We start from the raw sequence: 18692 nt of genomic DNA, 5'->3' as shown, positions 1-18692 counted from the left end.
ACAAGTTCAGATATATTTGCGTTCAGTAACACAGTTGAAATTATGTATTATACAATATTATGGCCCACTGAGGAGATGACCTTGAAATTAATTTTGCAAGTCGTAACTTACCTGTCTTAAAATTAGAAGACATTAAAAAGAATGGTATATTGATACGCTAGTGGTAAATGTCCCATTTAGGTCTTACCAAAATAAAGATATGGGGCAAATTCAAAAACAAATTCCCTTTTTTTATATGTAAACCTGTAAAATTTATTACTTTACTTGACGTCTTTGTTTATTCTTACTAAGAACTTTAAATGATTGCTGTATATTGTAGGGGTTTTAGCAACTAAGATAACCCATGGCATAGTGATTTTTTTAAGCATCTAAGTCCTTGGCTGTTTCGATTTTGCTATAGCTGTGCAGAGTTGTATTTTCACAATTGAAGACCTTTATACTGCTCTTCAGTCTCATCTTTGATTTTCTATGGTATTAAAATGATAGTATTTTTTTGCTCTTTTTATTGGTTGTCTTTTTATCCCGTAATTTCGAATAAAGTAATATATGCACAATTCTGGTTAATTTGTCTTCTAATTAGGGAGGAGATGCCGATTCGAATGCCTGTGTCGGAGGTGCTTTACTGGGATGTAAACTAGGTGTGTCTGCTTTACCAGAATCATGGTTGACGAAGCTTTTACATAAGGACTGGTTAGATAATGAGATTAAAAAGTAAGTACACCGTATCATCAATTTATAACATTTTATAAATCTTATTTAAAAAATTTAATCACATTTGTAATACTGAACCTGTTTTTAATGTTTGTAATATTATAAGTATCATTGTAAAATCCGTTGGTTAATATGAAGAAAAAAAATATAGTCCCTTTTTTTTTAAGTAATATTTTTTTCAACATTTTTCCAGCATACCTTCTTCATAATAAGCATCAGTGGTGTTTGAATCCAACTATTGCCGCTAAATCGATTACAAAATATTAACACAAAAATTTAATCTGAAATCCTAAATTAAGTGCAAAATAAAGCCCAGGCCATAAAGGGTAGGGATAGACAAATTTTCGTATTTCAAATGAATTCAACATTTTATGAACAAAATTTAAAGAAAAATAGACCATAACAATGACATTTCCAGTTAGCATTCAACGCGGACTATAATGTTGGTGACTTACTGTGAGACGATGTGTCAACAAGGCTGAATTAGCAGTGATATCGATCTAGCTAATCAAGATACAAAGCTTTAAAGTTCGAACCGTCCACGAGCAGCGATTTCGTCGCTGTGGTTGTAAAACTCGCCAATTATACCAAGCATACGCCATTCTTGCGTTTTGTCTTCAAAAGACTATTTAGTGGCTCTTGCATGCATAGCTAAGATGAAATCGGAGGAGTTGAAGAGATTGAAAACGATAACTTTCCAAAAGTTTTGTCAAATCTTGCTGAAACCATCAACATAAATGTATGTCTTTTGGTACAGAATTTTTAAAGTATCGAAATGACTAACAATTGATGAGCAGTAAATTTACGAAATCGTTCGTCTTAATGATCTTTACTGTCTGTATTAGGGAAATAGGTAATGGGTTGGTGGGACCATCATGAACGATATATCTCGATCAGCGATTTGATAAACCTTGTGGTTTTGGAAACTTATTTCAGTTGCATCGATCTAGTGAATGTAAAATTGTTGAAACTTATCATGATATCGAGGTTTAAATGGTTTACGTCATACGCATATTTCGTCCTATAAGACCCGTATGAGAGCTGAGCTATCTAGCTATTAATACATTTTAGTTCAAACTGTTCCCCAGTAGTCGCGTCGTCGCAGTGGTTACTTACCCCTTTCGCGTGTTTGGTCTTCTGAGAACAATTAAGTTGGAATTGAATATCTAAAATAAAGCGAAATCGAAGGAGTTAGGGAGCATTGAAACAAAAACCTCCCCAAAAGATTATGAACAGTAACTTTACAGACACTGATTGCATAACAGATCTTTACTGATTATAAAGGGCAAAGTTGATGAGTTTACGAGCTTCATGCTTGCTTGGACGTATTCATTTTTATATACATGGTTATATTTTCAAACTGATGTGTTGTACTATATAGCTTTGTAAACTGGCAATTTGGGCAGTTATAGATAAGCTGGGTACTTAATGTACAGTAAAGTAACTTTACTGTTACTGTAATATTAATTACATTATAATCTTATGTTTATGTTTATCTACGAGTATTTTTCGTGCTTCATTTTGAACATATAGCCATTAGCCCATACTTCTCGAGCTCTGATACTTTATAGTCTAGCACCGTATGTGTCTGTGCGCACAAATTATACCTAAGATTTGAGTTCTTTTGTTGTTCCATATTTACTTATGGTCTGTCTAATATTTATAGCTTTATACTTTATTAAACTACAGTATAGCCTTTAATTAATTGTACCTTAAATACATCTTACGTATCTATTTTTCAATACTATTGATGTATGTCCCATCTATATTTTAATTTGACTCTGTGTTATGTTCATGACAATACCACATTTAAATGCATTTATATTTTGATTTGGTACTTTAGATTCGTGATTGGTTGCTGAGGCTTGAACATTCCATAATTTATTCATTATTAACAAGTGTGGACACATATGAGTGTGGATAGTATGTTTGGATGTTTGACAGTGTCTTATGACAAAAGGAGTTCTATGTTTTTCCTATATGGTGTTATTAGTTGTGTTGCACGATGACAAACAATCTGAGCATTAGGAGTGTTGTTTATTTATTATTTAGTTTTTATGTTCAAGACGGGCATGGAAGAGACATTAATTGCATTTAATAAGTTACCAAATGATTATGATAGAATATGTTCCACATCTTTGATTTTGGATACATTTTGTAGCTAGGAGACCAACACATAATACATTTTTCTAGGTTCATTTTTTCATGTGTTTTTTTTTTCTAAATGGGAGAATCACAGATGATATCTAGATTTGAGAACATGATATAAGGAGCCTGTAATTCAGTGGTTGTCGTTTGTTTATGTGTTACATATTCGTTTTCATTTATTTTTTGTACATAAATAAGGCTGCTAGTCTTCCCGTTTATATTGTTTTACATAGTCATTTCAGGGCCTTTTATAGATGATTATGCGGAATTGGCTTTGCTCATTGTTGATGGCCTTACGGTGACCTGTAGTTGTTAATTTCTGTGTCATTTTGGTCTCTTGTGAAGAATTATCTCATTGGCAATCATACCACATCTTTTTTATATGTATTTGCTTACTATTTGTATGGTTCTATTTATATTACTTTGTGGAGGATCGTCAGTATCATTAGTAAAAAAAATTGTTAAAATGTCGAATTTGTCCTCAAATTAGAAAACATTTATTGGTTTTTAGTAATGACAATGCCTGACAAGATGCTTGGGGCTAGATGAGCTAGGAAGTAAACTTCTGTGCTGATTTTTATCAATTCTTTGATACTATTTCCTCCAAAGCTGGTCGAAGCAAAAAAAAATTGACAAATATGAAAATAATTTCACCAAAAGAACTTTTTTGAGCATGCTTCAAAGACTCAAAACTGCTCCAAAAGTAATCTAATAGAATTTCATTCATTATTAACTATAACCTTGTACTTCATGAACATAGACTGTAAGTGTAAGACTTTGTTCTTTATGTACACGTATTTGTACTATAACTGTCATGTTATACACCAATACTAAAGCCAGGTACTTGATTGTTCATCCTGATTTTGCATTTGACTTTACGAACTACTTTACTTACCCTGCATACTTGGTATTAACATTAATACCGTTAATACCAAATTGAATTACCCGGTTTTAGTATGTGTCGAACCTTCCTCTGGTTTTGTTATTGATTTCATGTATCTATACAAACGCATTTCTACCGTACAACATTGGTGTTTATGATGAGTTTAATTTACAACCACTGGGTCGGTGCCACTGCTTTGGATGTTTCCTCCCCAAAGGTTTAGCGAGGCCATTACTCAGCACTTCAGTTTGACATTACTTATCATTGATGTAGTCTAGTTATAAATCAACTTTGAACTTTTCGACAAACTCCAGGAATAATTCATCTGACCTGTATTTGGCAGAATTTTCTGAATTTCGGTTAAATTCTCAACTCAGTTCTTTATTTGGCCTTTATAATTGTTTTGATTTTAGCGGCGCTGATGAGTCTTCTTAAGACATAACGCGGGTCTGACGTTCTAAATGTCGATCCTGGGTATCTATGATGAGTTGGGGTAAGTATGGACACAACATTCAAGCTTGATACAGCTCAGAATTTGGATTGTGATTAAATAGTTGACACAACATAGGTTTCTGACACAGAATGAATGTGGTCTAATGAACTTAAAATTTTTTTTTTGCCTTTGAGCAATTCACTATGCTGTTGAATATTAATCCTCTCAAAAAAAATGTTTGAAGAAATTTTTTTTTTATTTATGAAATCTGAAATGAGAAAAATTTAACCCCCCCGCCCTATTTTTTTTTCACATCCCCCTTTCCCTTTTTCCAAAACTGATCTCAATTCAAATTTCTAATGGAGTTTGCAACAATAACTACTCATTTAAATACATCATAAAATATTAAAATGTAACAAAAGGTGCTTGTTATTATTGAATGGCAAAGATTGTTTTAATTTATCAGTTGGTAGTAAAAGTGAATATACATTGTATATTGTATAAAACAATGATTTAAGTTGACTCAACTACTATTCTGGACAAAGAAAGATAACTCCAATCAATTAAAAATATCTTGCTATTGCACAATTAGATATTTCTGGCTATTGTGCAATACTGTGCAATTGAAAATATTTGCTATTGCACAATACTATGCAATTGAAGATTTCTTGCTATTGCGCAATACTGAGCAATTGAACATTTCTTGCTATTGCACAATACTGTGCAATTGAAGATTTCTTGCTATTGCTGAATACTGTGCAATTGAAAATTTCTTGCTATTGCACAATACATAATATAATAATTTTGGATCCTGATTTGAACCAACTTGAAAACTGGGCCCATAAACAAAAATCTAAGTACATGTTTAGATTCAGCATATCAAAAAAGCCCCAGAATTCAATTTTTGTTAAAATCAAATTTAGTTTAATTTTGGACCCTTTGGACTTCAATGTAGACCAATTTGAAAACGGGACCAAAAATTAAGAATCTACATACACAGTTAGATTTGGCATATTAAAGAACCCCAATTATTCAATTTTTGATGAAATCAAACAAAGTTTAATTTTGGACCCCGATTTGGACCAACTTGAAAACTGGCCCAATAATCAAAAATCTAAGTACATTTTTAGATTCAACATATTAAAGAACCCCAAGATTTCAATTTTTGTTAAAATCAAACTAAGTTTAATTTTTGACCCTTTGGACCTTAATGTAGACCAATTAGAAAACGGGACCAAAAATTAAGAATCTACATACACAGTTAGATTTAGCATATCAAAGAACCCCGATTATTCAATTTTTGATGAAATCAAACAAAGTTCAATTTTGGACCCTTTGGGCCCTTATTCCTAAACTGTTGGGACCAAAACTCCCAAAATCAAACCCAACCTTCCTTTTATGGTCATAAACCTTGTGTTTAAATTTCATAGATTTCTATTTACTTATACTTAAGTTATGGTGCGAAAACCAAGAATAATGCTTATTTGGGCCCCTTTTTGGCCCCTTATTCCTAAACTGTTGGGACCAAAACTCCCAAAATCAATCCCAACCTTCTTTTTGTGGTCATAAACCTTGTGTTTAAATTTCATTGATTTCTATCTACTTATACTAAAGTTATTGTGCGAAAACCAAGAATAATGCTTATTTGGGCCCTTTTTTTGGCCCCTAATTCCTAAACTGTTGGAACCAAAACTCCCAAAATCAATCCCAACCTTCCTTTTGTGGTCATAAACCTTGTGTCAAAATTTTAGAGATTTCTATTCACTTAAACTTAAGTTATAGTGCGAAAACCAAGAAAATGCTTATTTGGGCCCTTTTTGGCCCCTAATTCCTAAAATGTTGGGACCAAAACTGCCAAAATCAATCCCAACCTTCCTTTTGTGGTCATAAACCTTGTGTCAAAATTTCATTCACTTTTACTAAAGTTAGAGTGCGAAAACTAAAAGTATTCGGACGACGACGACGCCGACGACGAAAGACGACGACGACGCCAACGTGATAGCAATATACGACCAAAAAATTCAAATTTTTGAGGTCGTATAAAAATTTAGAAAATTGTTAAAAATTGACTATAAAGGGCGATAACTCCTGAAAGGGTCATTTGAAAATTTTGGTTTATGTTGACTTAATTGTAGACCTTTCTTTGCTGCACATTATTGCTGTTTACAGTTCATCTCTATCTATAATAATATTCAAGATAATAACCAACCAGATGCTCCGCAGGGCGCAGCTTTATACGACCGCAGAGCTTGAACCCTGAACGGTTGGGGCATGTATGGACACAACATTCAAGCTGGATTCAGCTCTAAATTTGGATCGTGATGAAATAGTTGACACAGCATAGGTTTCTGACACAGAATGAATGTGGTCTAAGGAACTTTAAATTTTTTTTTTGCCTTTGAGCAATTCACTATGCTGTTGAATATTAATCCTCTCAAAAAAATGTTTGAAGAAATTTTCTTTTTATTTATGAAATCTGAAATGAGAAAAATTGACCCCCCCCCCCCCCCCAATTTTTTTTTCACATCCCCCTTTCCCTTATTCCAAAACTGATCTCAATTCAAATTTCTAATGGAGTTTTCAACAATAACTACTCATTTAAATACATCATAAAATATTAAGATGTAAAAAAAGTGCTTGTTATCAATGAATGGTAAAGATTGCTTTAATTTATCAGTTGGTAGTAAAAGTGAATATACATTGTATAATGTATAAAACAATGATTTAAGTTGATTCAACTACTATTCTTGACAAAGAAAGATAACTCCAATTGAAAATTTCTTGCTATTGCGCAATATTGTGCAATTAAATATTTCTTGCTATTGCACAATACTGTGCAATTATTGTGCAATTGAAAATACTTGCTATTGCACAATACTGTGCAATTGAAGATTTCTTGCTATTGCGCAATACTGTGCAATTGAAAATTTCTTGCTATTGCTGAATACTGTGCAATTAAAAATTTCTTGCTATTGCCTAATACTTAATATAATAATTTTGGCTATTGATTTGAACCAACTTGAAAACTGGGCCCATAATCAAAAATCTAAGAACATGTTCGGATTCAGCATATCAAAGAAACCCAAGAATTCAATTTTTGTGAAAATCAAACTTAGTTTAATTTTGGACCCTTTGGACTTTAATTAGACCAATTTGAAAACGGGACCGAAAATTAAGAATCTACATACACAGTTAGATTTGGCATATCAAAGAACCCCAATTATTCATTTTTTGATGAAATCAAACAAAGTTTAATTAAGGACCCCGATTTGGACCAACTTGAAAACTGGGCCAATAATAAAAAATCTAAGTACATTTGTAGATTCAGCATATCAAAGAACTCCAAGGATTCATCTTTTGTTAAAATCAAACTAAGTTTAATTCTGGACCCTTTGGACCTCAATGTAGATCTAGACCAATTTGAAAACGGAACCAAAAATTAGATCTAGACCAATTTGAAAACGGGACCAAAAATTAAGAATCTACGTACACAGTTATATTCGGCATATCAATAAACCCCCAATTATTCAATTTTTGATGAAATCAAACAAAGTTTAATTTTGGACCCTTTTGGCCCTTTATTCCCAAACTGTTGGGACCAAAACTCCCAAAATCAATCCCAACCTTCCTTTTGTGGTCATAAACCTTGTGTTAAAATTTCATAGATTTCAATTCACTTTTACTGAAGTTAGAGTGCGAAAACTAAAAGTATTCGGACGACGACGACGACGACGCCAACGTGATAGCAATATACGACGAAAAAATTTTCAAATTTTGCGGTCGTATAAAAATTAAGAATCTACATACACAGTTAGATTTGGCATATCAAAGAACCCTAATTGTTCAATTTTTGATGTAATCAAACAAAGTTTAATTTTGGACCCTTTGGGCCCCTTATTCCTAAACTGTTGGGACCAAAACTCCCAAAATCAAACACAACCTTCCTTTTATGGTCATAAACCTTGTGTTGGAATTCCATAGATTTCTATTTACTTATACTAAAGTTATGGTACGAAAAACCAAGAAAAATGCTTATTGCGGCCCCTTTTTGGCCCCTAATTCCTTAACTGTTGGGACCTTAACTTCCAAAATCAACAGGGGCGGATGCAGGAATTTTCTAAAGGGGGGGGTGCTAACCCAGGGCAAAGGGGGGGTGCAAAACATATGTCCCGATACAAATGCATTGATCGGCAAAAATAAAGGGGGGGTGCACACCCCCGGAACCCCCCCTCTGGATCCGCCACTGATCAATAGCAACCTTCCTTTTGTGGTCATAAACCTTGTGTTTAAATTTCATTGATTTCTATTTACCTAAACTAAAGTTATTGTGCAAAAACCAAGAAGAATGCTTATTTGGGCCCTTTTTTGGCCACTAATTCCTAAACTGTTAAAACCAAAACTCCCAAAATCAATCCCAACCTTCCTTTTGTGGTCTTAAACCTTGTGTTAAAATATCATAGATTACTATTCACTTTTACTAAAGTTAGAGTGCAAAAACTAAAAGTATTCGGACGACGACGACGACGCAGACGACGACGCCAACGTGATACCAATATACGACCACCAAATTTTTACAGTCGTATAAAAATGCATATACTAGACAATATTTATCAAAATTTCTTGTGTATTTTAGTCTAGACACCATCTAATTAACTTAAACTATCGAGATGACCCCGAAAACTACCAACAATCAGTTGTATTTATAAGCCCGGGATTTCGGGATCAGGACCCCTCCTACCCTCCGCTGTGAACGTCTGTATCGCATACCGTGCAATTCAATTCTGCGATATTTCTTTTAGAAGATAAGGAAATCTTTAATGTTACAAATGGAAGTTTTTAACGACCTTGACTGGCTATACAGCCCTTGCACGGTCGGTCTTTAATGTTTGCCATGCTTTCGGTGAGAAATACTAGTTTACTCTCGCAATGTTGATATTCTCATCCGATCTTTTGGTTGAAAGCATGTGGTGTAGTTTCATGTTGTCTTTCAATATGATTGCATTGCCGTCCATTACGGATGTTAGGTTTACCTCAGATTTCAGTGTTAACAAACTTTGCTTCAGTTGATGTATCAATTTTTTAGAGTTGCTTTTGTATAGAGCTATATAGCTATAGAGCTGTATGAAATTTGTGTCTTGATATTGTTTCATTTTCGTTTCAAACGCATCCCAAGTTTTTCATCCAAAACTAAATTGGTAAAATAAATCTCTCCATCCATTGTTCAAAGTATATAATGACAGTAATAAGAGAAGGTGTGCAGTTAAATACTTCAAAAAGTGAACACTTTATCATCCCCAGTTCTCAACAACAAACTATATTTTTCGTATTAATTTTGACACTGCTAATCTGAGGTATTTTTATTACCTTTAAGATTAATATGTAAAACTACTTAAACATCATTTGTACAATAATAATACTTATTAATTATCATTATTACAAGTATTAATTAGTACATATGAAAGAATTAAGCAACACAGCTAAAGAAGATTTAAATTTAATAAATTTAGCGTACATTGCTGTTTTTCATGTAACAATAACACACTGTAACCGTAGCCTCAATAATTATTGTTACATTCGTAATTAATCGGTTCCTTGCCCAACTTTGCATTCCGGAAATTAGTCTCCGATGTAACAATAATATTTTTATTATTGTTACATTTCCATGTAACCGTAGCCAGTGCCATAATTGTATGTCTACGTCGTCGTCTGCATCGCCTGAAGACACATTGGTTTTTTTAGACAATAACTTTAGTTTACGTGTATGGATCTCTTTGAAATTTGATAAGAAGGTTCAATACCACTAAAGGAAGGTTGGGATTGATTTTGGGAATGATGGTCCCAACCGTTTAGGAATAAGGGGCCCAAAAGGGGCCAAAAACAAGCATTTTTCTACTTTCAAGATAATAACTTGTATATAAGTATTTCAATTGCTCTGAAATTGTACCACAATGTTTAATACCACAAGTAGAAGGTTTGGATTCATTTTGGGGGTTAAAGTGCCAACATTTTAGGAATTAAGGGCCAAAAAGGGACCAAAAACAAGCATTTTTATAGTTTCTGGACATTACTTGTATGTAAGAGTATGGATCTCTTTGACATTGTACCACAAGGTTCTATATCAAACTAGAGGCTCTAAAGAGCCTGTGTCGCTCACCTTGGTCATTGTGCATATTAAACAAAGGACACAGATGGATTAATGACTAAATTGTGTTTTGGTGATGGTGATGTGTTTTTAGATCTTATTTTACTGAACATTCTTGCTGCTTATAATTATCGTTATCTATAATGAACTCGGCCCAGTATTTACAGTGGAAAATATTTTGTAAAACTTTACAAAAATTTACAAAATTTATGAAAATTGTTAAATATTGACTATAAAGGCAATAACTCCTTAAGGGGTCAACTGACCATTTTGGTAATGTTGACTTATTTGTAGATCTTATTTTGCTGAACATAATTGCTGCTTACAGTTTATCTCTATCTATTATAATATTCAAGATAATAACCAAAAACGGCAAAATTTCCTTAAAATTACCAATTCAGGGGCAGCAACCCAACAACGGATTGTCTGATTCATCTGAAAATTTCAGGGCAGATAGACCTTGACCTGATTAACAATTTTACACATTGTCAGATTTGCTCTAAATGCTTTGGTTTCAGAGATATAATCCAAAATCTACATTTTACCCCTATGTTCTATTTTTAGCCATGGCAGCCATCTTGGTTGGTTGGCCGGGTCACTGGACACATTTTTTAAACTAGATACCCTAATGAAGATTGTGGCCAAGTTTGGTTAAATTTAGCCCAGTAGTTTCAGAGGAGAAGATTTTTGTAAAAGGTAACAGACGACGATGACGCCGGACACAAAGTGATGAGAAAATTGGCCAGGTGAGCTAAAAAGGAAGGGTAGGATTGATTTTGTAAGTTATTGCCCCATTCATGCAGGAACTAGGAGCCAAAAAAGGGCCAAAAACAAGCATATATCTAGTTTCCAGATAATAACTTGTGTTTAAGAGTATGGATCTCTCTGAAATTGTACTACAAGGTTTCATACTACTAAGGAAAGGCAAGGATCGAGTGTGGGGGTAATTGCTCAAAGGGGACTTTCAAAAAGTGTTGGAGGGGGGGGGGGGGTTCCAATTTTATTAAGGGGTTCCTTTTTTTTTGTCAAAATTTATTATTTTTGAATTTTTATAAAGTTTCAAGAAGAAATCTGTAATTGTACAATTGCACAGAATTGTGCAATAGATTTGTAAGATCTTGTCATTTGTTTTGTGTCAAAAACCTATATTATGTCAAAAATTTGATAACAATTCTGACAGTATCAAGCTAGAATATTGTGTCCAAATTTGGCCCAACTGTTCAGGGTTCAACCTTTGCGGTCATATCAGGCTGCGCTCAGCGAAGCATTTTATTGTCTCTTAAATCAATTTCATGTTATGTTCTTTATATGGTAGTTTTTGGTGTGTCTTTTAATTTTGAGTATAATATTCATCAACAAAGTACAAAAAATATGCTTTACAGTACTTTTAAATAGCAGTAATAATAAGGAATACAAATTAACAAAATAACATAAGATAAATGATCATAAATGTTCCTTATTGATTAAAGACAAAATATTGTTTGATGCTTCTTTGTACCTCAGATTTTTAAAATAGGTTGATTTAAAAATTTCATGTACAAGACGAGGGATATTCAAACTCATAAGTGAAAGACAAACTGACAACACCACGGCAAAAAACAACATATAGCTGTGTCTAAAGAGCCGTTATATGCTCTTACTGTGAATTGTTGCATGAATAAAATGGAATATTTTGAAGGCATTCCATCAAAAGCAAATAAAACAGCTCTTTAGAAAAGCATGACTTAGATATAGACAAGTTTGTAATGTTCACCAATTCCACTTCTATGTAATGTTTCGACTACATCAATCCAAGCTAACTCAAGTTATGGAACAATATGTGAAAAATTTGTAAATATCAATTAAATTTCCTTAACTCTGGAAAAACACACAATAGAAATCACTAGGGAACTGCCTTTCATTTATCCCAACAATACTGTAAAGTTTGGTGTAAATCATTTGAGGAATATTGGAATAGAGTGTGATTTGTGAAACATTGCATTAAATCTAAGGGACAAAGTTTCCATAACTTTGGAATAAAAAAACATGAATAAAAAAAATTAAAAGGGAGGGTTCTATCATCATTTCTAATGTGTGATAATGTCATATTGAGAATTGTTTAAAGCAAATTTGAGTTATCATACAATGAGTTGAAGGACAGATGGATAGACAAACATTGGTATATAATAACACTGCCAGTCATCGACGGGTGTATACGATCGACCAATTGATAAACATTGATCATTTTGCTATAATTTCAAGATAATTTGTTAAATACATAATAAGATTTTATACTGCAACTGTACTTTTTAAAGAGAGAGCAAAACTTCAATGGACCATGACTAAGTGTGTAGGGTCAAATAATCTCCATGGAAATATTATGTGGAATTGCTGAAAGAAATGCATTCCAAAAAAATTTACTGACCATTTACCATTTGTGATACTTCCTAAAAAAACCTACCACAAACTCTTACTTGTTTTAACTATGCTATTGCTGAAGACTGTAGTATGCCCTCTAGATGTCTATTGTATTTTTTTGTCTTCATGAAGTATACCTCACATTTCATTTTAATCATATTCTTGAGTTTCAAGAGCAATGGACCACAACTGAGGGGGCAGGGCCATAAACTCTCTATGAAAATGCAATGTGACAATGCCTTTCATAATCATGATAACTGCATTTCAGATACTATTAGGTGTTAACCTTTTACAGACTTGATAAAAACTTCAGCATGTAAACTATGTTTAAGGACAATGACTGAAAGTGAAGGGTCAAATAATCCCCAATTAAATGAGATATGCCAATACAACTATTCCAGTCAGTATTGATTTACCATTAGTGGTACTTCTTAAAATGATTAATCACAAACTTTACCAATGTTGATGCTAACAATGTCAGTCTGGAAACAGCAGGCCTAAGTCTGGATTAATTGCAAAAGACTAGATTAATACAGCACTTTTTAATTGTATGACTGCAAAATAAATTTGAAGTCATATAAGATTCTAACATAAATACCACATAATGAATAAATATGAATGAAGTTAAAGTACCCATAACATTACTCAAAATTTTTATGTGCAAAAGATAATCTCAGTTATTCCTTGTTTGTCAGCTATTAATGTACACAACATACACAAAACTTGTTTGAATTCAGCCTAATTTACACTGCAAAACACTACTTGAATTGAACAATCTAATCACATTTACTGAACTTTATCTTTCTTTCCTGGCATCTTCTTTTAATTTCATATGCATCAATTCAAGACAGGATGCTGCATCTTCCATACTGTCATGTCCTCCAACTGAAAACAGTAGAACATTTAGATTTTTTGTTCATTTTAAAACAAATGGATAAATTGATCTCTAGGCAAATCTACTCATAAATTGCTTAAAAGAAGTACAACAGTATGGACCAGAACATGTCTTGGGTTGCTCAGGTCTCCCATTGACTAGGATAGAATAGATGAACATTCATCTGTAAGGCCCACTTATCACATCACATTTATCATAGACATTTAAACTGTGGGGTTGCCAAAGGTTCTCAACACCTTAATCAAATAATTCCAAAAAAAACCTTTGTGTTTTGATTAATATTGAATGCATTCTTATTGTGAACCAAATGAAAGTTTACCACAGAGTCGTCTGCTCTTGACCAAGGTATTTAAACTTTTGCAAGTTTACCTGTCCCATTCAATCAATACAATAGCTATTGTTCTCTGTGTAGTTTATTCACTTGGACATTTAAATTTCTTCTAGGAGAAATCTATCACTCATTGATTAATTTGCCTGACCAAAAAAAAATCTTCTTTGTTGATTGAAATACATGTATAAACTCACATAAACTGCATGTGATACAGTATTTATTCAATTTCTATAAAATATTTTCAATCTGTTCAATATAAGCACTGATTTAATTATGAAAAGTTTATTTCTGATTTTTTTTAACTACTGCATGCATATTTATGGTTCAAAGAATTTGCATGTTTTTTGTGGTTGTTCAGTTATAAAGAATACATTTATGAAGACCTTTATTTAAACATTATCATTTAGTGAACAGACTAAAATAAAGCAAATTTTAATAGGTAAAATCGGAAATCAACTTCTAATTTTTAAATCGGTGTTTATATCAAACAAATTGAAAATGTGTTATTGATTGAATAAATACAACATCACATGCAGTTTTATAATTACTTATTTGTACATGTATTTCCATCATTGACAGTTCAATTTTTTGTTCAGGTAAATTAATCAGTGAGTGATAGATTTCTCTTGCAAGAAATTTAAAGGTCCCATTGAATAAACTAATAGCTATTGTATTTGTTAGATGGGACAATAGAACTTACAAAAGTTTAAATGGACAGGTAACTTGCAGGTGAATCTGTGGAAAACTATGATAGGATTCGCAATAATATGACTTAGAACTGGTACAATATGAAGTGGTGTTACTCCTGTTTAAGATGTAACCCCTCCCGCTTTTTTGTCTATCTTGACTATATTTGTCATTAAACAATAAGAGAAAAATAAACTAGACTGCAGCTACTAACAGGATTACCACACTTGAACAAAGAAATGAATTTTAAAATGTGGTCAAAATTTCGATACAGTTACAGGGGAGGTAATGATGTTGTTAACATAAAATTTATTTTTTGTGACGTTCAACTGTGACATATCAGGAACAGATGCATTTTACGACTGACTTTTATCATTCAGACTGATTTAACTTGAGAACAAGTTTATGGACCCCTCTTTTTTAAAATGACATTTGGTTTGAATAGGTATGAAGATTATACAAAGCAAGTTTTATGAAAAAGTCAGTGAATAATTTTTTTAATTAGATAAATATTTTTCTAGGTATGTTTTAGGATTACCTCTAAATTGTTACAAATTACACTTAGATAAATTTAATTTTATCAATCCTTAAAAGTTTCAAAACATTTCACCTTGTAATTTGAATTGAATTTTGAAAATTGTTCGATCAGAGTCAAGGATTGATTTTTGAAGTCATGCTGTTTATCAGATGAAAACCAAATTAGAATCGATTGTAGAGGGCAATCCATAGATCATTCCTGCCAAATTTATTTTAATTTGGCCATGTAGTCTTAAACCAGATGCTCCGCAGGGCGCAGCTTTATACGACCACAGAGGTCAAACCCTGAACAGTAGGGGCAAGTATGGACACAACATTTAAGCTTGATACAGCTCTGAATTTGGATTGTGATTAAATAGTTGACACAACATAGGTTTCCGACACAGAATGAATGCGGTCTAAGAACTTAAACTTAAAAATTTTAAATTGGACATTTACCTATTATGGTCCAATATCCAAAATCTAAATACATGGTTAGATTCAGCATATCATAGCACCCCAAGAATTCAATTTTTGATGAAATCAAATCATGTTCAATTTTAGACCCTTTAGACCTCAATGTGGACCAATTGGATAACCGGGCCCAAATATTAAAAATCTAAATACATGGTTAGATTCAGCATATTGAAGAACTCCATATATTCAATTTTTGTTGAAATCAAACAAAGTTTAATTTTGGACCCTGATTTGGACCAACTTGAAAACTGGGCCCATAATCAAAAATCTAAGTACATGCTTAGATTCAGCATATCAAAGAACCCCAAGAATTAAATTTTTGTTCAAATCAAACTAAGTTTAATTTTGGACCCTTTGGACCTTAATGTAGACCAATTTGAAAACAGGACCAAAAATTAAGAATCTAAATACACGGTTAGATTTGGCATATCAAAGAACCCCAATAATTCATTTTTTGATGAAATCAAACAAAGTTTAATTTTGGACCCTTTTGGCCCCTAAATCCTTAACTACTGGGACCAAAACTCCCAAAATCAATCCCAACCTTCCTTTTGTGGTCATAATCCTTGTATTTTTTACTTATACTAAAGTTGTTGGGATCTGAACTTCCAAAATCAATCCCAAACTTCCTTTTGTGTTGATAAACCTTGTGTTTAAATTTCAATGATTTCTATTTACTTATACTAAAGTTATTGTGCAAAAACCAAGAATAATGCTTATTTGGGCCCCTTTTTTTACCCCTAATTCCTAAACAGTTGGAACCAAAACACCCAAAATCAATCCCAACCTTCCTTTTGTGGTCATAAACTTTGTGTCAAAATATCATTGATTTCTATTTACATAAACTTAAGTTATAGTGTGAAAACCTAGAAAATGCTTATTTGGGCCCTTTTTGGCCCCTAATTCCTAAACTGATGGGACCAAAACTTCCAAAATCAATCCCCACCTTTCTTTTATGGTCATAAACCTTGTGTTTAAATTTCATACATTTCTATACACTTAAACTTAAGTTATAGTGCGAAAACCAAAAGTAATCGGACGACGACGACGCTGACGCCAACGTGATACTATTATACGACCAAAAAGATTTCAATTTTTGTGGTCGTATAAAAATATATAATGTGATCTTACTTATGGTTTCAAAGCCTCTTCTTATCTTTTGGATCATATGTAAGTGAGTTCCTTTACAGGTTACAATATAGATTTTTTTATGAAATACAATTTGGTGCCCTGGCAGATCAATAACATGGGAATATTTTTCATTTGATTTCAACACAAATCTCAGCTATTTGCAATAAATTGAAAATAAATTGAAAATCCCAATACATTTAACTGCATTTAAGGGAAAACTGATTCAAAGAAGTAAATTGTGTGAAAACTTCAGACAAGAATTAACCAGATGCTCCGCAGGGCGCAGCTTTATACGACCACATATGTTGAACCCTGAACGGTTGGGGCAAGTATGGACACAACATTCAAGCTGGATTCAGCTCTAAATTTGGATTGTGATTAAATAGTTGACACAGCAAAGGTTTTGGACACAGAATGAATGTGGTCTAAGGAACTTAAAATAATTTTCTTGTCTTTGAGCAATCACTATGCTGTTGAATATTAATCCTCTCAAAAAAATGTTTGAAGAAATTTTCTTTTTATTTATGAAATCTGAAATGAGAAAAATTAACCCCCCCCCCCCTCACTATTTTTTTTTCACATCCCCCTTTCCATTTTTTCAAAACTGATCTCAATTCAAATTTCTAATGGAGTTTGCAACAATAACTACATCATAAAATATTAAAATGTAACAAAAAGTGCTTGTTATCACTGAATGGTAAAGAGTGTTTTAATTTATCAGTTGGTAGTAAAAGTGAATATACATTGTGCATTGTATAAAACAATGATTTAAGTTGATTCAACTACTATTCTGGACAAAGAAAGATAACTCCAATCAATTGAAAATTTCTTGCTATTGCACAATATTGTGCAATTAGATATTTCTTGCTATTGCGCAATACTGTGCAATTGAAAATATTTGCTATTGCACAATACTGTGCAATTGAAGATTTCTTGCTTTTGCGCAATACTGTGCAATTGAACATTTTTTGCTATTGCACAATACTGTGCAATTGAAGATTTCTTGCTATTGCTGAATACTGTGCAATTGAAACTTTCTTGCTATTGCACAATACTTAATATAATAATTTTGGATCCTGATTTGAACCAACTTGAAAACTGGGCCCATAATCAAAAATCTAAGTACATGATTAAATTCAGCATATCAAAAAAGCCAAAGAATTCAATTTTTATTAAAATCAAACTTAGTTTAATTTTGAACCCTTTGGTATTTAATGTAGACCAATTTGAAAACGGGACTAAAAATTAAGAATTTACATACACAGTTAGATTTGGCATATCAAAGAACCCCAATTATTCAATTTTTGATGAAATCAAACAAAGTTTAATTTTGGACCCCTATTTGGACCAACTTGAAAACTGGGCAAATAATCAAAAATCTAAGTACATTTTTAGATTCAGCATATCAAAGAACCCCAAGGATTCAATTTTTGTTAAAATCAAACTAAGTTTAATTTTGGACCCTTTGGACCTTAATGTAGACCAATTGGAAAACGGGACCAAAAATTAAGAATCTATATACACAGTTAGATCCGGCATATCAAAGAACCCCAATTATTTAATTTTTGATGATATCAAGCAAAGTTCAATTTTGGACCCTTTGGGCCCCTTATTCCTAAAAACCTGTTGGGACCAAAACTCCCAAAATCAAACCCAACCTTCCTTTTATGGTCATAAACCTTGTGTTTAAATTTCAAAGATTTCTATTTACTTATACTAAAGTTATGGTGCGAAAACCAAGAATAATGCTTACTTGGGCCCCCTTTTGGCCCCTAATTCCTAAACTGTTCAGACCTCAACTCCCAAAATCAATCCCAACCTTCCTTTTGTGGTCATAAACCTTGTGTTTAAATTTCATTGATTTCTATTTACTTAAACTAAAGTTATAGTGCGAAAACCAAGAAAATGCTTATTTGGGCCCTTTTTGGCCCCTAATTCCTA

The 18692-nt window shown here is 32.6% G+C and overlaps 1 protein-coding gene across 1 annotated transcript in view; it reads right to left on the bottom strand.

The window, feature by feature from the left end:
- Window positions 1–13354: 13354 nt before the first annotated feature.
- Window positions 13355–18692, bottom strand: part of LOC143079167 (uncharacterized) — a 75756-nt gene continuing 70418 nt past the window's right edge. Inside the window, exon 15 of the mRNA XM_076254398.1 lies at window positions 13355–13599. Coding sequence (XP_076110513.1) covers window positions 13511–13599 — 89 coding nt within the window. The 3' untranslated portion in view covers window positions 13355–13510. The remainder of the gene's footprint in view (window positions 13600–18692) is intronic.

The sequence above is a fragment of the Mytilus galloprovincialis genome, chromosome 1, assembly GCF_965363235.1.
Source record: "Mytilus galloprovincialis chromosome 1, xbMytGall1.hap1.1, whole genome shotgun sequence".
In the NCBI taxonomy this organism is placed as follows: domain Eukaryota; kingdom Metazoa; phylum Mollusca; class Bivalvia; order Mytilida; family Mytilidae; genus Mytilus; species Mytilus galloprovincialis.
Note: the sequence above shows the minus strand (reverse complement) of the source record. Positions and strands in the feature narration are given on the sequence as shown.